Here is a 22,313-nt window from a genome sequence, read left to right as displayed (position 1 = left end):
AAGACCTAGATAGTAAATATTTTAAGCTTTTCAGGCCATCCAGTCTCTGCTGCAACTACTCAGTTCTGCCATTGTAGCACTAAAGCAACTATAGACAATACATAAATGAGTGAGCATGGCTGTGAGCCAATATAACTTTATTTATGAATGCTGGAATTTGAATGTCAAGTAATTTTCATGTGTCATAAAGTATTACTCTTTTTTTTAACCGTTTAAAAATGTAAAAATTATTCTTAGTGTGTGGGCTGTACAAAAGCTGGCAGAGGGCCAGATTTGCCTGGGAGTTATAGTTTTCTGACTACAGTATAGTTTATGGCCAGGAGCAGATTCAGGTTTTGTGGGAATTGAGCTCTTTACAATTAGGGGGCCCTCTTTAAGAAAAGGAATACAAGGAGGGACGCGGTGGCTCGAGCCTGTAATCCCAGCACTTTGGGAGGCCGAGACGGGCGGATCACGAGGTCAGGAGATCGAGACCATCCTGGCTAACACAGTGAAACCCCGTCTCTACTAAAAAATACAAAAACTAGCCGGGTGAGGTGGCGGGCGCTTGTAGTACAAGCTACTCGGGAGGCTGAGGCAGGAGAATGGCGTAAACCCGGGAGGCGGAGCTTGCAGTGAGCTGAGATCCAGCCACTGCACTCCAGCCTGGGCGACAGAGCGAGACTCCATCTCAAAAAAAAAAAAAAAAAAAAAAAAAGGAATACAAAATTACAAATATAAAATTAGATACGCTGCTTTAGAAAAGACCCATGCAAATGAGAGGCCCTGAAAATTGAGCCTTTTTGGCATCCTGGTGAATCTACTTCTAGTAACACTTGGACAATTCTGCTGCAAGGGTTCCCTGAACTGGCTGATCATTGGAGTCACCAAGAGAGCTTTTCTAACTACAGGTTCCAAAGCCCCAACAGGCTGCCTGAATTAGAATCTCTGAGGATAGAGACTGGCAATCAGCTGTCTTGTAAAGCTCCCTAGGTAATTGTACTGTGAACCCAGGCTTGGCAACCAGTAACATCAAACAAATTCATTTGAACTGGTATCCCAAACACACTTATTGCCTTAATTGTGTTGCTTACCCAGAAACAGGTTTTAACTGTTGTTATTGACCCATAGCCCAAATGTTTACTTATCAAGAATACTCTATTGTTCAATGACCTCAACACAGAATATATAGATACCTTATGCTAGGCCATCTATCCCCTTTCTTTTTAGTAAGAGTCAACACATATATAAGCTGGCTCTTCACCATTTGGGCTCAGTTTAATATTTTTATGTATTAAATTTTATTTTAAAAACTATTGGTGATTTTTTAAAATCTTAAATTTTTGAGTTGGCATATAATTCAGACAATCTATAAAGCAAATAAATGACTGTTGAAGAACATCTGACACTTATGTTACCACAGTTGGGAGAGTCAAGCTTATAAACCTAGACATAAAGGTAGCAGTTGAGTCGTTTGTTATTGCCTGATTAATCATCAAATGTATAGAAGACTCTTTTCATATCCCCGTGAGTATTCTACAACCTTTGTATTGTTCAAATTTAATATTATTCCCATGATACTGAGATATCTTCTTGGTCAAAATTGAGTAGTTCTGTCTATAGAGTAGGTAGCATCTATTTTTGGCAAGATAAATATGAAACAGTGTTACTTTTAGTAAACAAATGCCTTGTCATTGCCAGCTATAAAGGTCTAGTGTCAACCGAAAGTTTCATTTTAAGGGTTGAGAAAAACCTGTCCCAACTTTTTCAAATTACCTTTTTAAAATAAGGACTTGAGAATTTCATATCCCAGAAAACATGCAAATATCAATTCTTCTAATTTTGTTCACCTATCGGAAGGCAAAACTACTTATTTTCCTGACTCAGAAGCACAAACAGAAAGTGAAGCATACTTCCTGACGCATTGATTTTAACTGTTACTGGGGCAGTATTGACATAAATAGAAAATGAAGCTGCTTTTTCCATTGTTTGGAGGTTTCATTTTTAGAAACTAGGACAATATTATATCAAACTTGTTTCCTCCAACAAGGACTCCCACATCTAATAATTTATTCATTTGCTCATTCATTAATTCATGCAAATATTAAGTAAGTGCCTATAATGTGCCACATACTGTGCTGGGTTTTGAGGATCTAACTCTGCAGCCTGAGAACTTAGGTTCTAATGAGGAGAGGGAAACAATAAACAAGGGAATTTCACATGGTGATATATGGTGTGTAGAAAGTAAAACATGGTGAAGCTAGGTGAATGTATGTGTATGTGGGCATGAAGGGGGCAGGGGCAACTGCAGCTACTTTTTTCTTCTTTCTGTTTTAGAGATAGGGGTCTCACTATATCCCCAGACTGGTCTCAAATTCTTGGGCTCAAGGCCTCTAGTAGCTGGGACTACAGGCGGGAGCCACAGCTCCTGGAGAAGAGGAATCTACTTTAGATAAATGGTCAAAGGTGGTGGTGACATTTGAGTTGAGATCCAAATGGTGGAAAGGAGTTGGGCATTCCTATGAAATGGGAGAGTTCTCTGATCCCCCTGCAGGATGTGCAGCAGGGTTGTGGCTCACCTATTTGGTCACTGCCACTGCTCAAACCCCCGACAGGAGTGGGAGCATGCAGATGGGCAAGTGCAGGAGCCAGGGGAAGTGCTTTGGGCTCTGGCCCTGTGGTAGTGTCTAGGGGTGGGTGCCTGTGCTCCCAGTGTTACAATGCTCTTTCAGCCTTGCTGTCCATGAACAGCTTAAGTGTTAACCAGCTCAATGGACCCTCTGCCTTTTTGCAAGGGCAAAAGGCCAGGGTGACAGCTTTCTAAATCCCGAGCTCTTGCCCAGCATCCTGAAAGAATCCAGTAACACATGGGCTTGAAGGATGAATGTAGGGTGTTACTGAGTGGTGGAGTTGGCTCTCAGTAGGATGGATGGGGAGGTGGAAGGGGGATGGAGTGGGAGGATGATCGTCCCCTGGAGTTTGGCCCTTCAGCAGCTGAACTCCTCTCTGACCACTCCCAGCTGAACTCTTGGCATTCAGATGTCCCTCTTCTTCTTTTTGTCTGCAACACCATTCGTCTGCGTGTCTCCCCATCTCCTTGTTGGCTGGTCTGCTTCTGGAGCCTGGGGTTTGGGGTTTCTGTGGGTACAGGCCTGGGGAGCATGGTAGGCCAAAAGGTAACTTGGGGCACGAAAACAGAAATGCCTGTTCCTACTTAGGGCTGAGAGTCTCCAGGCTTAAGGGTGGGGCCTTTGCTGGGGAACCATTCTCTTCTACCCAGTATTTCCCTGTCTCTTGGCCATATCACAGAGATCTTACGGAAGAAGTATCTAGAGCTGTGCTGTCTAGCACAGGGGAAATTGAAGCTCTTTAAATGTGGCTAGTGTCACATGTTGAAGTGATATTTTGGATATAGTTGTTTAAAGAAAACATATTACTAAAGTCAATTAAATGCCTAACAATTGGCAGTATCTTTGCTGGATTCCTCATTACCAACATTTTTAGCACTCAGTCTAAGTGTAAGCACCACAACCCTGTCACTGTCTCATGCTTGCAACAAATCAACATGGTTAACACCTATAATTCCACTAATTCAATTCATCTGATTGTTTTTACACTTTTAATGCAGCTTTAGAAAATTAAAGAAATACAAATACGGTTTACATCATATTTCTATTGGACATCACTGGTCTAGAGAGAAAATCTTTATCCAGTTCTTGCACACAGGTCCCTTGGATCCTCATGGATTGGGTGTGTTATCAGTTTGACCAGTAGTTCGAGACCAGCTTGGGTAACAAAGTGAGATCCCCGTTTCTACAAAAATTAAAGAGTTTGAGCTATTAAAAACACTAGCTACAATGTACTGAACAGTTATGGTGTGCCAGGTGCGGGGTAAAATTGCTTTACATCAACTCATTGTATCCTCATACTGTTACCGGAAAGGGGTCCCCATCCAGACCCCAAGAGAGGGTTCTTGAATCTCATACAAGAAAGAATTCAGGCCAAGTCCATACAATAAAGTGAAAGCAAGTTTATTAAGAAAGCAGAGGAATGAAAGAATGGCTACTCCATAGGCAGAACAGCCCTAAGGGCTGCTGGTTGCCCATTTTTATGGTTATTTATTGATTATATGCTAAACAAGGGGGGTTATTCATGCTTTCCCTTTTTAGACCATATATGGTAATTTCCTGACGTTGCCATGGCATTTGTAAACTGTCATGGCACTGGTGGGAGTGTAGCAGGGAGGATGACCGGAGGTCACTCCCATTGCCACCTTGTTTTTAGTGGGTTTTAGCTGGCTTCTTTATTGCAACCTGTTTTATCAGCAAGGTCTTTATGCCCTGTATCCTGTGCTGACCTCCTATTTCATCCTGTGACTTAGAATGGCTAACCTCCTGGGAATGCAGCCCGGTGGGTCTCAGCCTTATTTCACTCAGCCTCCTCTATTCAAGATGGAGTTGCTCTGGTTCAAACGCCTCTGACAATACCATTATGAAGTAAGAAATAATTCCCGCCCTATTTTACAGATGAGGAAGTGGGAGGCTGAGGGGCAGAGTAGGTTGCCTGAGGTGATAGGATGAAATAACAGCGCGAGAAGTCGAACCCAGTACACATCCGCCCATGCAAGACACCAGAAGCCACAGGAGGAAGAAGGGGCAGGCGGGAGTTTACAGCACTTTGGCGTGCCCAGCGAGCGGGGCGCCCACCCCACTCTCCTCTGCGCCGCTGGAGGCCTCGAGTTCGTGTCCTCTCAGCGCCTGCCAGGCTGCCCCTCCGAGGCCACAGCGCCCTGCCTCCCACCCGCACCCCTCTCCCTGAGACCCAAGCCGACCCCCAGGCTGACCCCGCCGTCTGGGCCCAGCTGTGTGGGATCTACCTGCCCGCGACCTAGGAGTTCAGGGACTGCCCCACGAGATGCAGCCTCGCCTGCTCCTGCCACCCCTCCCGCGCCTGGAAAGCACCACATCTGGCAGGCTGCATATCTGAGCCAGCATGGGCCAGCGGGAGTCCGGCGGAGCCATTTTCCTGCCTGACCCCACTCCTGACAGCCCGTGCCCAGTTCTCCTCTGCTCTCTCATGGTTCATCAAAGGGTCCTTTCTGGGAACCTTTACAGCTTGGAGATTGTCTCACAGTGACCAGGGTGTTTCTGAGGGGGGTGTGTGTGTGTGACTACTGGAGTGTCAGAATCCCCCATCCCTACCTTGGAGGTCCTGCTTTTTCCTCCCTGCTGTAAGGAACTTCAGACTGCCCATCCACAAGGTTGCTTGCCTGGACAGTCATCCAACTCCGTGTCTGCTGCAAGGATGGTGGGGACAGTGCACCAAGACACAAGGACCAGGTTGGACCCTAAGATGCTCTCAACACCTGGGGAGCTGTTGCAGATACACCCTCCCATTTTTCAGGATTGCACTTATTTCCTGTTAGAGATTTCTTAAGGGAGGTTGTGAATAATCACCAGCGCTTTTAGTGGGAGCCAAGTGACACTGAAGCTTGGCAGATGTCTGTAAAAACCATTTACGGCACTGGACAGCGAGAACCAGAAGAAAAAGGTTTTCTTTTTTAAAAAGGTGCTCTGGTATTCGTATGACAAGCCTCGTTTTCTTATGCCCAAGAACAAGGGGAGAACCTCATCTTCACCTTAGTTGAGTCTGACTCAGCGTGGCTGTGACTTATCCTTCTGTGTCTTGAATTGGTGGGTTCTTGGTCTTGCTGACTTCAAAAATGAAGCTGCGGACCATCGCGGTGAGTGTTAACAGCTCTTAAAGATGGTGTGTCCAGAGTTTGCTCCTTCAGATGTTCAGATGTGTCTGGAGCTTCTTCCTTCTGGTGGGCTCGTGGTCTCGCTGGCTTCAGGAGTGAAGCTGCAGACCTTCGCAGTGAATGTTACAGCTCATAAAAACAGCGTGAACCCAAAGAGTGAGCAGCAGCAAGATTTATTGCAAAGAGTAAAAGAACAAACCTTCCACACTGTGGAAAGGGACCCAAGCATGTTGTCACTGCTGGTTTGGGCAGCCTCCTTTTATTTGCTTATCTGATCCCACCCACATCCTGCTGATTAGTCCATTTTATAGAGAGCCGATTGGTCTATTTTACAGAGAGCTCATTGGTCCATTTTACAGAGAGCTGACTGGTTCATTTTGACAGGGTGCTGATTGGTGCATTTACAATCCCTGAGCTAACACAGAGTGCTGATTGGTGCGTTTACAATCCTTGAGCTAAACACAGAGTTCTGATTGGTGTGTTTACAATCCTTTAGCTAGACATAGAGAGCTAGACAGAAAAGTTATCCAAGTCCCCACTAGGTTAGCTAGATAGAGAGTACTGATTGGTGTATTTACAAACCTTGAGCTAGACACAGGGTGCTGATTGGTGTATTTACAATCCCTTAGCTAGACATAAAGGTTCTCCAAGTCACCACTAGACTCAGGAGCCCAGCTGGCTTCACTTAGTGGATCCCGCACTGGGGCTGCAGGCGGAGCTGCCCGCCAGTCCCGCGGGCTGCTAGCATGTTGTCGCTTCTCACTTCTAGGACAGCTCACCTGCCACAATAGCGCAAATGATGGCCTGGAGACTAAAATGACTTTGTCAAACAGTTGAATGGAGAGAAGGTGGTAGAGTCCCCACCTGATGCCAAGACCCCCCTACCACCCAGCTTTTCCTTTTAAGCTGTTCTCCTTAAGTTCATTGTAGTCAGGTTTTATGGCAAGGCACCGTGATTTATACCACTGACCCTAAATCCCCTTACGTGTTTATGTGACAAATTGGCACCCGTATAATAACAAGCTTTACATTTGGCAAGACATAGGTAACACCAGAAATCAAAGTGAGGGGCTTCTGGCAGGATTTCATATCTGCTAGCTTTTATATTTGATGCTTTCTCTAGGAGCTTAGCAAAAAGAAAACACCAAAATCAAAAGTAAAAAATCAAATCAAAAGAAAAAAATCAAACCAAAATAAAGATAACAACAGGAGAGAACTGGGACACCATCTTCTTTTGTTTACTTATTACATGTATCTGTAGAATTATTTGTTTCCTTAAACCCATTTCCTTTTGTACTTAATGACATTTCTGTGCAACTAAAGAATCTGAGAGAACGCTAAACTGATATTTATAGATCCTACCCTCAAAACAGATAGATAGTGAGGTAGGGATGAACTAATGCAGTCAACCACTGAATTAATAAGAGCTGGAGTAAAAACTAGGCCATTAGTTTCACTCAGGTCATCTTGAGGTAGTAAAGTAGCTCTTAGAGAATTACATTTTGTACTAATAAATGTTCACTTCTGCCCACCTTTCAGTTTTCCACATATATTTTTACAACTGCAGAGGATCAAGATAGGGAGAATGGAAATTATGGGAGCAGGCAGGATGTGAAACCTTTTATTAATCCTATGGCTTAACATTTATTTATAAATTGCAAAGCTAATCAGTTTCCTTAAATCTTCCATTTCTTTTAGGAATTTTTCAGCTCTTAAGAAAAAAGATTTTGGAGGTCAGAAACTGATAGTGGACTTCTGAGAAAGAGAAGAGAGAAAGAAATTATCAGTAATTCAAAAGTCTTGTCTCTATGTGGAATGTCATTTCCTTTCAAGCTGCAGTGTTTGAGTGGATGTTTATTTGTTAATATCCTTCTGTTCCCCTCTGTTTCTTCTTTTTGTATTCCCATTAAGTGTAGGTTACACCTTTTGTAATTGCACCACGGTTCTTGAATATTCTCTTCTGATTTTTTTCTAGTCTTTTTTTCTTTGTTTTTCAGTTTTAGAAGTTTCTAGTGACATAGCCTCAAGCTCACTGATTCTTTACTCAGCAGTGTCTAGCCTAGTAATGAGTCCATCAAAGCATTCTTCATGTCTGTCACAATGTTCTTGATTTTTAGCATTTATGCTTGATTCTTTCTCAGAACTTTCATCTCTTTGTACATTATCTGTTGGTTCTTGCATGTTGTTTATTTTTCCATTAGAACCTTTAGCATAATTATTTTAAATTCCCAACCTGATGTCATATCTGAGACTGTTCTCATGCTTGCTCTGTTTCTTCAAACTGCGTTTTTTGCCTTTTGGTAAACCTTGTAATTTTTTGTTGGAAACTAGTCATGATGTATAGGGAACAAAAAAACTTGGTACTGGTTCTTGCTGAAATTTCTTCTTGTGAGTTCCTGCTTTGTTAAATTGTGATTCTCTGTGTCTACCTGTTTGTCTCTCCAATTTGGGGGGCAGCAGTTTGCTCTGTGACTTCATGTCTCTGAGGAGAGTTGTTGATTTTTCTGTTCAGCTTTTTACTTGTTAGGATGGAGTTACAACTTCCAAGCTCCTTATGTCCCATACTGGAAACTCTAAGTCCTCAGTCAATATTTTTTCATTACGGGAAATGGGAAACTTCTGATGAACTTAAGGTGGGAAAAAGGAACAAAAAATAAAGAAATAATTTGTTGAAAGGCTATGGGGTAGCCCAGAGAATTACATGAAGACCTGTGCAGGCAAGTCATGGAGAATAAAGAATTGAGAGAAACTCTGGGCTTGCAGGGCTGCCTTGGATTGCAGTCCCACCAAGCTTCAGTAGGAGGGATTATTCTTCAAAGGAAATTCAGGGCACTGCTAGCAGAAGCAGAGGGATGCACCTTTGTCCAGGGAAAGAGGAAACCAAGCAACTGCTGAGATCCTGACCCACTCTAGCCATTCTCCACTGGGATGGAGGACCACGGTTAATTTTTTAGATCAAAGACTTACAGGATTCTCATCCAGTGTTAGAATTCTGAATATTATTTATATTTAGTGAATTTTTTGTTATTAGGGGTTGAATTTTTACATGAACATTGTATAGATGACATTGATACATGAGAATACCATTTATTGTTCATAGGATTTATTTTATTTTATTTTTTAATTTTTTGTAAAGATGGGGTCTTGCTATATTGCCCAGGCTGGTGTCAAACTCCTAGCCTCAAGTGACCCTCCTGCTCGGCCTCCCAAAGTGCTGGGATTACAGGCATGAGCCACCAAACCCAGCCTGGATTTATTTTAGATTTTTTCACTTGACATGTATTCTAAGTATCCGTATTGTGTCTCCCTTTACCCATTTTAAGTAAACATTATGGAAAAAAATTCCTAGGTAATTATTTTCCTAGTGTTTCTTTTTTTGCTTTGAAATAGAATCAAACTCTCTGAAGTAGCTGTCTGATTCAGAACCTGCTTTGTTTTGCCAAGGAAAATTAAAGATAAAAAATCCCAGTAGACTACTTGCCAATGATGGATTTGGGGAATAAAGAACATTCCTGATCACCATCCTTTTCTGCTTACCTGATATATCAGTTTGGGGTCAGTTGCAGACAACAGAATCTACTCAAGCTAGTTGGTGCTAAAGGGGATTTATTAGTAGGCATTGGTTGGCTTACAACTCACTAGAATTATTACAGTAGACTCAAGGTTGGGTTTTCTGAACAAGAATTAGAACGTCTCTAAATTGAGCAGGAAAGCTGACAGAAAGTGGCAGAACCAGGAAGCCACTGACCAAAGTCCTTTAACTATACCAGTATAGATGCTCTGTGTTCACTCTTTGAGAAGATTGATGTCAGGCATGAAAGTCAGTAGAGGAGATTGTAAAAGAGTAGTACAAGAGTCACAGAGGCCAAAGGAAGAGTGCTTCAAAGAGAACAGAATGGGAAAGAGGATCTCAGAAATGTCTATCCATCAACAAGGAGGCCGATGGAAATCTTAGAAGAATCATTCTAGTGAACTTAATGAAGCCAGAATGCAGTGGGTAAAGGAGTGAGTGGGAGGTACAAAAACAAAGGCAGTGTGCACCACTCTTTCAAAAAAGCCTGGCTGTGAAAAAGAGAGGGGGGTGTTGTTAGAGTGTGACGTAGTGGGGAGAGGGTGATTTTTCTCATTTTAGAAGGTGGGAGAGACTAGTAGTACATTTTTAAATTCTTGTAGGAGGAATCCTATTGAGTAGAAGTAGTTGATGAGATGAACATACAGGAGAACAATGTGTAATGGATAGAGTATGGTTCTTGAAAAGGTGGGAAGTAGTAAGATCAGAGAGTTGAGGAGAGGGTGGGAGTGGTAGGGTCAGATATTTGAAATATCTGCAATAAAGAATGGGAGAGAGCAGTTCAGGCATCACATCAGGGTCACTGGGTAGCTTTGAGTCCTAATACAGCATATCTGTACTTAGAAAATGAAGTATCATAAATATCTAATAGGTAGATTATAAAATGTGAGACTGGATCAGTCATGGTGGGATGGGAGCTGTGCAAATCCCGTTATATATGGCTGAGAAGTTAGCAAATTTTATGGATCTGTTAAGATACGTCTGATTACAAGACGTAAATATAACTTAAACTCAATTGTAAGATGAACGAAATGTATTGGCTCACATGGAAAAGTCCAGAGGTGTGTGGACTTCAAGCACAGTTTGATCGAGGCTTCATTTGTGAGTTACTTTGGCCCCACTCTATGTTCTGGCTTTCTTCTTATCTTGTCTCCCCTCAGGATTACACTGTGACTGCTAGTAGCAGCCAGGGCTGAGGATTCTAGGAAAAAACAAGAAGGGTGGGGAGGGACAGGAAAAAATACCTGCCTTCTGCTACTTTTTGTTTCAATGCAATCTTCCACCATTTGTCCCCTTGGCAGGACCTAACAAAAAGCCAGAGGGCGGGAGAGCTGAGAATCAGCTCCAATACAGAGCAGTTGAAGGGAAGTATGGGAACGTGAATCTAAAAGCAAACAAGCAGATATTTGGCACAGGCTCAAGAGATACTACACAGCCCAAATGGAGTGGCCCTCTTAGGAGTGACCCTGGAGCAAGGTAGACAGAGATTCTCCCAGCACACAGAACCTGAAGAACTCATACCACTACCAGCTTGTGGAGGCCTTGTCCATCTTAGGCCACAGGAGATGATGGCTGCTGTGTATTGGTGGCACAGTGCGCCACTAGAAATGGTATGCCTCTCAGCTAGCCAATTCTCTGCCTTTCTACAGTGAGTTGGGGGTGGCTGAATGTTTTATTTAGCCACATCCTGACCTGAATGAAGGGAATTCCCATCACATGGAGAACCTGAGTGCTGGAAGTTTGCTGCTGTTCTAAGTAAAGGCAGCTTTGGGTTGTCTTTGGGAAAGGGGGCAAGAGCACTTAGATGGTACAAATACAAGTTGTGTTACATTAAGGAAAGCACATATAAAAAAGGAGAGTGTGTGCTAGCCAGCTAGGGGCTGGGCTGTGGTTGCTATTGTTTTGGGCTGTTAGCATGGTTTTCTTCCCTCCTTCTCCAGATGCTCCAGAGCTTTAACAGGGACCCCACACTGGTAAGACACCTGGCTTGGAAAGCGCTTTATACAGTGTACTTGGCCCAAACCGTCAGTCTCCCATAATCTTTGTCCACACACTCCTCAGGTGTGGGGATTATAGTGGAATGCCTGTGGACCAGACCGCCAATGGGTTGGATGAATCGGACAGTTGTTGCTTTTGTCTGCCCATCATTCCTTCCTGTGGGAACTAACCTCCAACCTCCATGTGGTTCCGGAAAGGGCTCAAATCACAGGCACCCATACCTTGTCTCTAGAGGAGTCCATGTGACCGCAGGTAGGCCAATCTGATACTCTTTTCCGGGAATTTGAATCAGGGACAGACACAACAGGGCCAGGAAAAAGCTGACGATGGCTCATCTGGTGGCAGTACCCTGAAGCTAGTTCATCTGGTGGCAGAGCCCTGGAGAGGCAAGATTTACTCACCAGAATCTCTAGCACTGCCCTGCTCTCTTCCTTCCTGAGGCCTGGGTGGTCAGCTATGTGCTGGTCCCAGTGTTCCTCCTATAAACCTTTTCTTCCTTCATGAGAGTTTTCTGTTCCTGATAACCAAAGACTTCTGAAACAATAATCAACATGATTTAAAGACTTAGCCATCACCACAGAGCTTAAGAGTTGAAATTGGATCTCCCTTGCTGGGGTTATTTAGGACAGAGATACTGTAAGTTCACACATATCACCAAGGTTCTGGGACAAGGTTGTGTTGCACAGAAGCCCATGGACCCTATATGCTTTTGAAAAACAGAAATGTGCAAGAAAACATTTCATAACCTGGGTTATATAAGTATTTTCTTAGAAGATATGATTTCAGAGTAACACATGAATTCTCTTCTTAATTTATCTAATATTGTAAAAAAGTAATATACTAAGGGTGCTTCTTCAGGGTAAACTAATGCTCTTGCCTTCTGCCTGCTGAATTTTATGAAAAGGGTAATGTTTTTTCTTATCTTGTTTATTAGTGATATTAATATTTTACTGTTAATTTAGGAATACCTTGTTGCTGAAAGATAACTGTTAGACATGCAGATGCATACGATCCTAAACACTGTGCTTACAAATAATTTATTCTTATTTCATACATTTGTTTTTCAGCAAAAATGCATAGTTATATTATTTACACAGAATTTCATATTCAAGACTGTAGTGAACAAATGTCTCAGGAAACCAAAATCCTAGCAAATGATACAACAGAAATGTGTCACATTATGTTTTAGCTACATGCACAGAACTGGCCAAAGTGATACCTATTTCTATAGATTATTTTATCACATAATGGAGAATTACGATTAAGTAATGCTTTTCTGTTAGAATATACCATTGATCTGAAACCACATGGTAGTCCACGCCTGGAAGCTCACATATCCTGACAATGCCTCTCTTGCTAGCTAAATATAGTTCTTCAGGACGTAGGTAAGGACTGGAGTAAGGGTAGCCTAAAAAGAATGAATCTGGCAAGCAATAGGAAAAATTTCTTTATGCATGCATCAGTTTTACTCCCTTCTTTCTCCATCATCACCCTTAAATGAACTTAAAAACAAAAACAAAAAACAGACACATGAAGGTCTCTATTTGATCACTGTTAACTCTTCCCTCTGCCTCTGACCTGAGGAAAAAACGAGTAGAGCCCTTCAAGTATAATGCCCTTTACTGCAAAAGGGGACCTGCTTGGTTGTACATTCTTGCAAATCCAAGGACAGTCACCATATTTAAAACCTTAGTTTGGAAATGGATGAACCCCATAAAGCAGATGGTTAGAGAAGGCCTAAATACACATGGAATCCTTTTAGAAATCTTTTCTCTTCAAGCTGGACATGTGGAAAGTGAAGGCTTCAAGGGTAGTGAAAATGGCCTGGAAGATGGCTGAAATGAAGAGAGTTCAGAGCAACCACATGCTCTATACAGATTAAAAAAAAACAAAGCAGCCACAGAATCCTCCCCCAGCCCTGAAACACAGAAAGCCTTTTCCTGGTCCATATAGTGATGGCATGGGGCTTATTCTTCTTTCTACTCTGAAGAAACAAGGGACAGAGTTCCAGGGTTGTACATTTTACTGGCTGTGTTACTCACCATGCTTATAAACTCATCAAAGTGAAAGGTGCCTCATCTCTTTATTGCCTTGGTACTCAGCTGATTGGTTAGAATAATTTTGTTCATAGCCTCCAGAAAAGAAAACCAGCCTGTTCAAAAAGTAGAGCTTCTGTGCTAGGTTTTGCTGGGAAAGGGAATTTAATAAAGTTTCTAACCAGAATTTTTAAATTTAGCCATGAGACACACCTAAAACCTATCTCACGTGTTTTCTTCTTTTTTAAAAAATGATTTGTATCCTTCTTTAGACTATAGGTCTTTATCATTTGGGTAAGAGCTCAAGGTGATTAAACTCCCCGGATAAACATGAGTCTTTCCAAAAAACTCTGGTTCTCACCTATGTGCTAAGGCCTGTTTTTACAAAAAATGTCTATTAGAAACTTTACAAATATAAAATTAAAATACTTCTTTAGAAAATTTTCCCATGAATTTTATTTTTTGCATCCAGCTTATTAAAAACAGATTATGCCTTCCAACTAGAGATGGAACTAAGAAGAAATGACATTGTGTCCCCACGCTTTATCTAGAAATAAGGGTTTATTTACACGGTGTCTTTCTTCAACATCATGGTGAACTGGGAGAAGCAGGGCCATCTTTACAGCATGGCCAAATGACCACCTGAAGACCCCCAATTCTGCCTTGAGTGCTTATTGTGTATTTTGGGTGGAGGTATAAGGCATGACGGAAAGGTGGCCTGTCACTTCTACACATTCGAGAATAATTTTGCACATTCAAGAAATTTTCCTTGAGAAATGCCATGTTTGGAATAGCTTTCAGAGATTGATTGAGAACAAAAGCATTAAAGTGAGTGCATTACATTTAGAAGCACAATACATTGGGAAACATTCTCAAAAGCTCAAAGAACAGGCTGTTTTTCCATTGAGCTAAATAGTAAATAAGTGTGTATACTGTTGCATATAGGTATATGTTCAGAGCTTTCAAAAGTCACATCCTGCCATAATTAACAGCTAAATGAGCATTCTTGGCCCCTGACCTATAAATAAACACTCTAATTCTGCAACTTGCTCAGAGATTCTTAAGAAACCATTCTAGAACAAAAATGCCTACAAACTGATTAGAAATCTGCAAACCAGAAATGCAATACAGTTATCCTTTTTTAAATGACAACAGAAATTTGTATTTGCTTTTGGAAGAGTGATTAAGAAGAACTGATACCCATTTTCACAATTAAGAAATAATTATTCACAATATTGAAGAAGCCAAATCTTCAATAAGAAAACGTGTGACCTCTCACAAAAGAATACAGTAGCGCTCGGTTTCAACCACTGAATGCTTCCTTTTTCAGTTTGTCTAGGCTTGTTCGCTTTTTGTCAGGTGATATATGTCGGAGAATATTTGCAATCCTTCAAGAAAATGATTCAAAAGGTGATTTACAATTGGCTGGTGCTATCCCGTAATGCCTTTTTGCCTCTGTCCTAATTTTATGGAAACAAATTAAGGACATTAAGCCAGGAGATAAATGTACCACTCAAAATATACCTGGACACTCGTGCTCAGGTCAAATGTTGCAAGATGTGGTTAAGCTGACAAACAGAATTCCTTGCCTGTCTACTTGAACACTAACACCCTGGGAGTTCACATGCTTTTCTAAGGACAAAATTTAAAACTCAGGCTAACTGCACAGTTGAACTTGCTGTCCCATTCTGACTGTTTGACTCTAAGCCTCTTTGTTCTCCTCTTCCCATGCGTTCTTCTTATTTTTTTTATCTGACACTTCTTAATGATTTCCTCCAGATTAATGTTTTCTAAGAAATATTTCATAAGTTACAACACAAAGACCCTAAAAGAGGAAAAATGGAGATCTAAGCATTTACTTTTTTTTTTTTGTTTTGTTTTTTTGAGACGGAGTCTCCCTCTGTCGCCCAGGCTGGATTGCAGTGGCCAGATCTCAGCTCACTGCAAGCTCCGCCTCCCGGGTTTATGCCATTCTCCTGCCTCAGCCTCCAGAGTAGCTGGGACTACAGGCGCCCGCCACTTCGCCCGGCTAGTTTTTTGTATTTTTTAGTAGAGACGGGGTTTCACTGTGTTAGCCAGGATGGTCTCGATCTCCTGACTTCGTGATCCGCCCGTCTCGGCCTCCCAAAGTGCTGGGATTACAGGCTTGAGCCACCGCGCCCGGCCAGCATTTACCTTCTTATGTGTGTGGTTGGTTGGGTTTTTTTTATTACACTATAAAATTCAGACACTTGAAGACATCACAATTTAGGCACTTTGGATGATCCACTCTTCATAATAGTAAGAATACTACCAATCTTCCAATAGTTATTGTTATTAGTGTTTTCATAATAATAGTGATTAAGTTTTTCAATTCTGTACATATGCCGACTATCTCCTCACCTGGATTGTACATTTACATTTTCAAGTTATTTTAACAATAGGCCTGGGAGCAGACAGAAAAAGAAAAAAGAAAGAAATTGATTGCTGAGGAAGTCAGCATATGAATAGAAATAAGATTCTATGGATTGCACTTATGCTAACAAAAAAGAGACCCAAACTCAGGGACTTATAGCATTCTGCCTACAGCCAAGGTCAGAGTTTGGTTCCTGGCCAGAGAGACTTTCTGTGGCTTCTCTGTTCCACCAGAAGACAAAAGGGTAATGGCTATAATAATACGGATGCATCCTTGCCCAGTGTCTTACACACAGTAGGTGCTCAAAGATCATGAAAGGGATGATATGAGTGCATGAATGAATAGCTCAAACAATGTGACAGAGTGAAGTCAGCAGTGGTCAACTTCAACAGTTGAAGAACAAGATGGTAACAACCACTTTAAGTGGCTGATAACGTTTTGTTTGAGATATTTTGATCTAATTTCAAAGACAGCCGTATCTTACTTTGCTCAATTTTAAAGTTACTCAATTAAGGGACTGTATCTATATCTGTTTTTTCCAATTAGTGTCTGTGTGCTTGGCCAGGCATTATAGCCATGCAAACTAGTAAACACAGTTGAGCACACAATGGTCTCTGCATTCTAATGCCAGTTTGAAAACTTAATCCTGTCACCTTGGACCAACTATAAAGCCTTGAAATGGAGATAACTCCTACCATACCCTGTCTCCTATTATAGCTTTGTGCAGATTAACTAATTAAAGTTATGAAGAGATGTAAAGATAAAAAAATCTCTGTTTATTATTGCTATTAGTCCTCAGAGTTGGCACCAAATCAGGAAAAAACAATAAAAATCACCTCTGTCCCAAAATTTTGCATTCTTAGAAATGATTCCTACAAAGTATCACTATAAATTAGGCTAAATGGTTTTTTGACTGCAAGGACTTACAAGCTGGATTTATGAATGGAAATATGTGAAGGCCACTCTGTCCAGCTCTGTAGCCCCATACTTTCTCCCTGGACTATTTATAGAAAGTGTATGGCTAGTGGAAAAGTTCACATTTATTTTTACAAGCCAGTCATGACATGACCGAAGAACTCACTTCCTCTCTCTCAGGTCATCCTCTTCACCTGAGCTGCAAGAAGCGCAGGGAAGAAAGGAACCCCATTAGCCAACTAAGTCAGTCTTTGAGTCAGCCCCAGAGACCAACCCACGGGGTGACAGGCACTGAAGTCAAACACCTTCATTTTCCAGGCATGACTCTATGGCGCTGCTCTTTGAGATGTCATCCAGATCATGACTAACAAGTAAAAATGAAACATATTACATAATATGCCTCAAAATTCTACTGCCAAAATAGGTTGTACATAGATAATGGAGTGAATTCTTATTTATAATTTGTCCTACATTTCAAACAGCTGAACACAATAAAGTAAAACTGAATTTTAATGTGGCAAAATGTAAAGTGTGAAAAAATATTTTAAAATATATATTGTTCTTATTGCTGCATTACCTTGAAATATAATAAACTTGGATAGTTCCATGCAAATGGGGAGATTCAAAGTAAACATTTGCTTCTAAAACATCAAGACATTTGATAAATTTAGCAAATAAACGTATAGTTTAACAAATCATCCCTGGTTTTGACTAGTGTATATGGTACCTATTTGCAAACATGGAGTGAAGCCAAACCAGTTTTCAACTAGAATGTCCTCTTGTCATTATTATATGTGGTCTACAAAATCTAACATGGAATGGGAAAGAACAGTGGATGAAGGAAAAGGCAAAGGGAAGAGGAAAGTGAGTTCTCATTCTCTCTGGGACATAGTGGGTGCTGAAACCTGCATGGCAAAAAGTGTGTCATCTCACTGTACTCATGCAGCATAATCACCTGAAAAATGATATGGGTATAATTTTATCCTTAAGTGGCCTCTGCTTAAGGTCAAAGACACAGGACAAGAAGAGAATTCTGTCTGTGGACCTGGAAGAACAACAAAATATTAAAATGACAAATTTGGTGTTTTAGTTATTGTTCTCAAACTCATTAATCCTTTCTAGAAGTCTTCCTCCTGAAAGCTCCTTTTGAAATTGAGGTCCCATTTTACAAAGAAACTACATAATACGCTTCAACCTGTTTCTCTAGCTTCCAAACCAATGTTCTTTGGGGCTCTAGAAAAAACAATCACATACAAATAAATATGCATGTGGAAATATCCTGATTTCCACAGTTGTCCTTGAATGCATGTACTGAATTAAGTTACAGCTGAGGAATAACATCTGTGGTAAGTACAAATTAGCCTCTGTAACCTAACAGGAATCTCCTTGCACTTCACAAAGGATGATACACTGACACTCATCAAGAACTGTGCAAAGTGTATTTACAATCTCAATGAGAGGTTCTAAATTAAATATAGACACATATAAATTTAACTTCTACGTGCAAAGTAACACACACAAGGATACTGGTTCCTCCAGGGAATTGTGCTGAGCTTCTCTGTTTACAGAGAAGTGATTAAAAGCATAAACAAAACCAGCAATTGTTTTAGAAGCGCCAGTCTACCAGTGCTGAGGTGTTCATCTACCTCATATGCATGATCTAAGTTATATCATAAAATCAAGATGCACCTGTGGGACATGATCATCCTGCCCAAGACCTTCAATCAGGTTGTGGAGATCAAGCCCAGGATGATCTGCCACTACCTGGGCAAGCTCTCCATCACCTACAAGTCAGTGAAGTAGAGCTGGGTGGGCATCATGGCCACTAACTCCTCCTGCTGAGCCAATAAAGGCACACGTCTCCAAAACAAAACAAAACCAAAAAAAACTCCCATTCAATGACTTATTTGGCTTCTAACAAAATGACCTACCGGAAGTGTGATAAGTATTTAAACAAGTCATCTCAGTGGTTTGTATTAATCTAGAGTGGTCATCTCAATTACAGGTTAGCATTTGTAAGAAATGTGTAAATAACATTGGCTAATCTGTTTGTTAGAAAGGATCTCACGGACACGTTCATAAGTGTTTCAAGGATTTAGGGTGACTGCCAATTATTTCCATAGTCTGGACCCAAATGAAACTTCAGCGTTTAACTGGGCAAGTGTAATCTTATTTAAACCCCAATTTTCAGTGACAACTCAATAATGCGCTCCTGCCTTTCATAATAAAACTGCCTCATTTATTCTTGGATATTATATTTTTAATTTTAAGCAAGGATGGATGGCATCAGTCTAGAACTTCTCCCATGGCTGCATTAGGAACACATCTACATTAGCGGGCTGGCTCTTTGTCCTTGTAGGGAATACAAATGCTCTGCATGCTCCTGTAAACTACTTCCAGTCCTACCAAAAACTTGAAACCAACACCATCTTCTGCCCTCCTGGATGGACCATGAAACCTTGATTTGCAGTCAGGTAAGAAAAGCTTATTCTTACTACTCTCCCCATGTAAGAAACTGCGTTTGAGGACCAGTCATTTGGACATTGCTTCAAAAGGCACATTTATTCCAGTGGCAATTTAAATAAGTAGAGAAGGAAAGAAAAAGATTAAAAACAAAACAAACTAACAAAAACCTGATGGGTTTTGTGGAATACATTAGAGTAAACACAAATCTGGGGTCTATACAAACCACTCGAGCTCCTCACCAATAGTTTAACCAGAGTCCCTAAGGTAGAATAATTCACAGTTGTATCATGACACAGGCCTTCAGAAAACACTGTTTAAGAAAGTAGTTGAGAACTCTCAAGTAGCTTCCCCTGATGTCCAGTTCAAGTGTATGCAATGCAGAAGGCTGTGAAATTCAAAACTACGTGACAAAGAAAATTCAGTGCACATCACAGGCTTTGATAAATTATGAAAAATCAATGTATATATTACTATTTAAATAACATCTGAAAAACGTTTTGAAATAATTAATTTGTGTTCACATTCCATGCATTTCCTAGCAGGTTAAGCCCTGGGTTTGCGTCTTTGTCCCTGTTTCCTACAAAGCTCCATTCTTTTGACAAATCCAAGCATTCCTCAGACTGAAATAGAAGTTCCCAAGGATTCTATTTACCCTCTTTATTGTGTACCTGACCTTATAGGGGCTACTTCTTATTACCAACGGCACAGATGATTGGAAAAGCAAACTCTTCGGGGGCTTTATTTGGAATTTTACTCACTGCCTTTGAGAAGAAATCCCTGGATGTCAAAGACATCACCTGAATTTTTTCCAAGGGCAAGAACCAATGACTATTTCCCTACCGCTTGAACACCCCCGCCAGCCTCCTTCAAAGCCTCCAGTGGGTTGGGATCCCTTTGTAGCAGTGAACTTTTTCCCTATGGTTTTGCAGCACCTTCCTTGAGCAAAGAAGAAAACACAATGAAACTTGAAAACAAACCAACAATAGCAACAACAGAAACTCCAAACAGATGGGCGAACCAGTAGTCTCCTCCAAGGCGGAGGCTCACTTTTTACTGCAGAATTCGGAGTTGTTTAGGAACTTCCTGATGACGAGCCCCAGGCAGACCACCAGCAGCAGCATGTAGCCCACAGTACCCGAGAAAGTGGGTGCAGCAGGCGGCGCCTGGAGGAACTGGCGCAGGCCCTCTTCTACGTAGTACACCTGGTCGTAGATGCTGAGGAAGGTGAAGATGTGGAAGAGCTGGTGGCTGTGGCCGATTATGTCGAAGAGACCCGGCTGGATGCGCTCGGGGATCTTGCTTACATTGAAGAAGGCGGCCACCACCAGCCAGAAGTAGCGGCGGTAGAAGTGCACGAAGAGTGTGGGGTTCTCCCCACGCAGGTCGAAGAGCCAGCTCTCGAGCATAATGGGGCAGGCCATGCTGAGCGGCATGACAAAGACGAAGGTGCGCAGCGCGAACGGGTAGGTACACCAGTCGGTACGGCTCTTGCAGCAGGCCACAGTGCAAGCCACCGCCAGCACGAAGGCCACGGGCAGCACCAGGGCACGGTAGGCGGCGATAAGGCGCGTGCAGTCCACGTGCCAGCCCAGGCGCTGCTGCACGTATGGAGTCATGACTCTGGCATCGAGCAAGCTGAGGCCGGGCAGCAGGTAGTAGTAGTAGGCCACCGTGCTGCCGAAGCCGTAGTAGCTGATGGACGCGTAGTCCAGGTAGAAGAAGGCGGCGCGCAGGCGCAGCGACAGGCAGCTGAACACGTGCGCCGTGCAGCTCATGGCGAAGGTCAGCAGCACTCCCGACGCGTAGCACCACAGCGGCAGCAGCCACGGGTGGTGGAAGGGCACGTCGCCGCCGCTCAGGAAGAACAAACGGCAGAACTTGCTCAGGAACAGCAGCAGCGGGATGAAGTGCGTCCAGAAGTTAAGCGTCTCGTTGGTGGGCTTCAGCACCGAGGCTAGGCACTCCTGGGCCGTGCACGGCAGACGCCGGTAGCCTGACAGGATGAAGCACTCCACGAAGTCGTCGGGCACCTCGTCCCAGCGCAGCAGCGGCTTGGCAGACGCTGGGGGGTCCCGGGAGGCGGCAGAGTGGGCGTTCCGGGCGGCCCCCGAAGCTGCCGGAGCCGGGGCCGGTGGGCCCTTTGTGCCCGCGCCCCGGGGCTGCAGGCGCCGCGGCATGGTGCCCGGGGCTCGGCTAGGGCGCGCGCAGGCGACCTCTGGCGCCGGCTCCCGGGCGCTTGGCAGCCCCCGCCGGCCGCCGTCGGAGCCTTTGTGCCTGCGCCGGGGGCGTCGCTGCAGGTTTAGGAGAAGACCCGTGCCTCCAAGCAGCGGCTCGTAAAAATTAAATAAATCAATAAGATAATCAGTTAAAAGGCAGCGGTCATAAAAGGCAGCGCTGCGACCGCCAGGAGCGCGGAGCGCGCGGGGCTCGGCGACTTCCTCGCCAAGCCCCTGCTACCGGCGCGCGGCCGCCCGCGCTGCGGCAGCGGCGGCGGCGCGGCTGACTGCGGCGGCGGCGCGGCGGCGGTGACTGGGCATCGCGCGGTGCGGGTGCCTCCGCCGCCGCCCCCGGAGCGGGAGGCGGGGATGTGCGAGCCGAGGCGCGGAGGGAGGGACGGGCGCACCGAGGAAGGGCGGGGGCCTCCCAGGCTAGGGTTTCGCGGCCGCTTCGGGGGATAGAGTTGTCCCCTGTCTCGAGTTCCGTACCATCCCCCTCCTCGGGCCGCCGCAGCCCGGGCCGCCCCGTTAATGATTGATGCGGGGGCCAAAGGCTGGTAGGCAACGCGGCGGCGAGCGCGCCGAGGGCCAGAATCGGCCCTGGGGTTCGAAACCCGACAGCCACGCGGGCATTCTGGAGGACACTGGGGAGCCGCGTTCGCGGGGGGCGGGGAGCTGCGGCTGCGGGGGAGGGGAGGGCGTCCGAGCCGGGCAGGGCGGAGAGATGCGCCAGCTGTAATCTCCGGAGGTGGCCGGGGAGGGGGGCACTCCGGAAGTCTGGGGGCTTTAAGCCCGCGTCGGGATCGGGGCCGTGTCATTGTCAGCTATCTGGGGCTGCGCCTCTCGCTCCCTCTCTGGTCTTTGCGTGTGTGTTGGTGTGTGTGTGTGTGTCGGCCTCTCTACGCACTACTCGAAGCCTTAGTTGGTCTTCTTTCGTCTGGTGGACGCACTCAGGTGCGTCACCATCCTCCCATTT

At 43.7% G+C, this 22,313-nt stretch overlaps 1 protein-coding gene across 2 annotated transcripts; it reads right to left on the bottom strand.

Moving 5' to 3' along the window:
• Positions 1 to 6,976: 6,976 nt before the first annotated feature.
• PAQR9 (progestin and adipoQ receptor family member 9) lies at positions 6,977 to 21,655 on the bottom strand. Of its 2 annotated transcripts, XM_030929320.1 has the most exons (3): positions 20,169 to 21,655; positions 10,556 to 10,615; positions 6,977 to 8,367 (listed from the first exon to the last, which is right to left on the bottom strand). In XM_030929320.1, the coding sequence occupies exons 1-3, from the start codon at positions 21,296 to 21,298 to the stop codon at positions 8,340 to 8,342; spliced, it is 1,218 nt and encodes a 405-aa protein (XP_030785180.1). In that variant the 5' UTR covers positions 21,299 to 21,655; the 3' UTR covers positions 6,977 to 8,339. The 2 variants fall into 2 exon arrangements, with proteins under 2 accessions (XP_030785180.1, XP_030785186.1); XM_030929326.1 differs by lacking the exons at positions 6,977 to 8,367; positions 10,556 to 10,615 and having other exon boundaries at positions 19,188 to 21,655.
• Positions 21,656 to 22,313: the final 658 nt, after the last annotated feature.

This window comes from Rhinopithecus roxellana, chromosome 1 (assembly GCF_007565055.1).
Source record: "Rhinopithecus roxellana isolate Shanxi Qingling chromosome 1, ASM756505v1, whole genome shotgun sequence".
Taxonomy (NCBI): domain Eukaryota; kingdom Metazoa; phylum Chordata; class Mammalia; order Primates; family Cercopithecidae; genus Rhinopithecus; species Rhinopithecus roxellana.
This window is presented reverse-complemented; position numbering and strand designations above follow the sequence as displayed.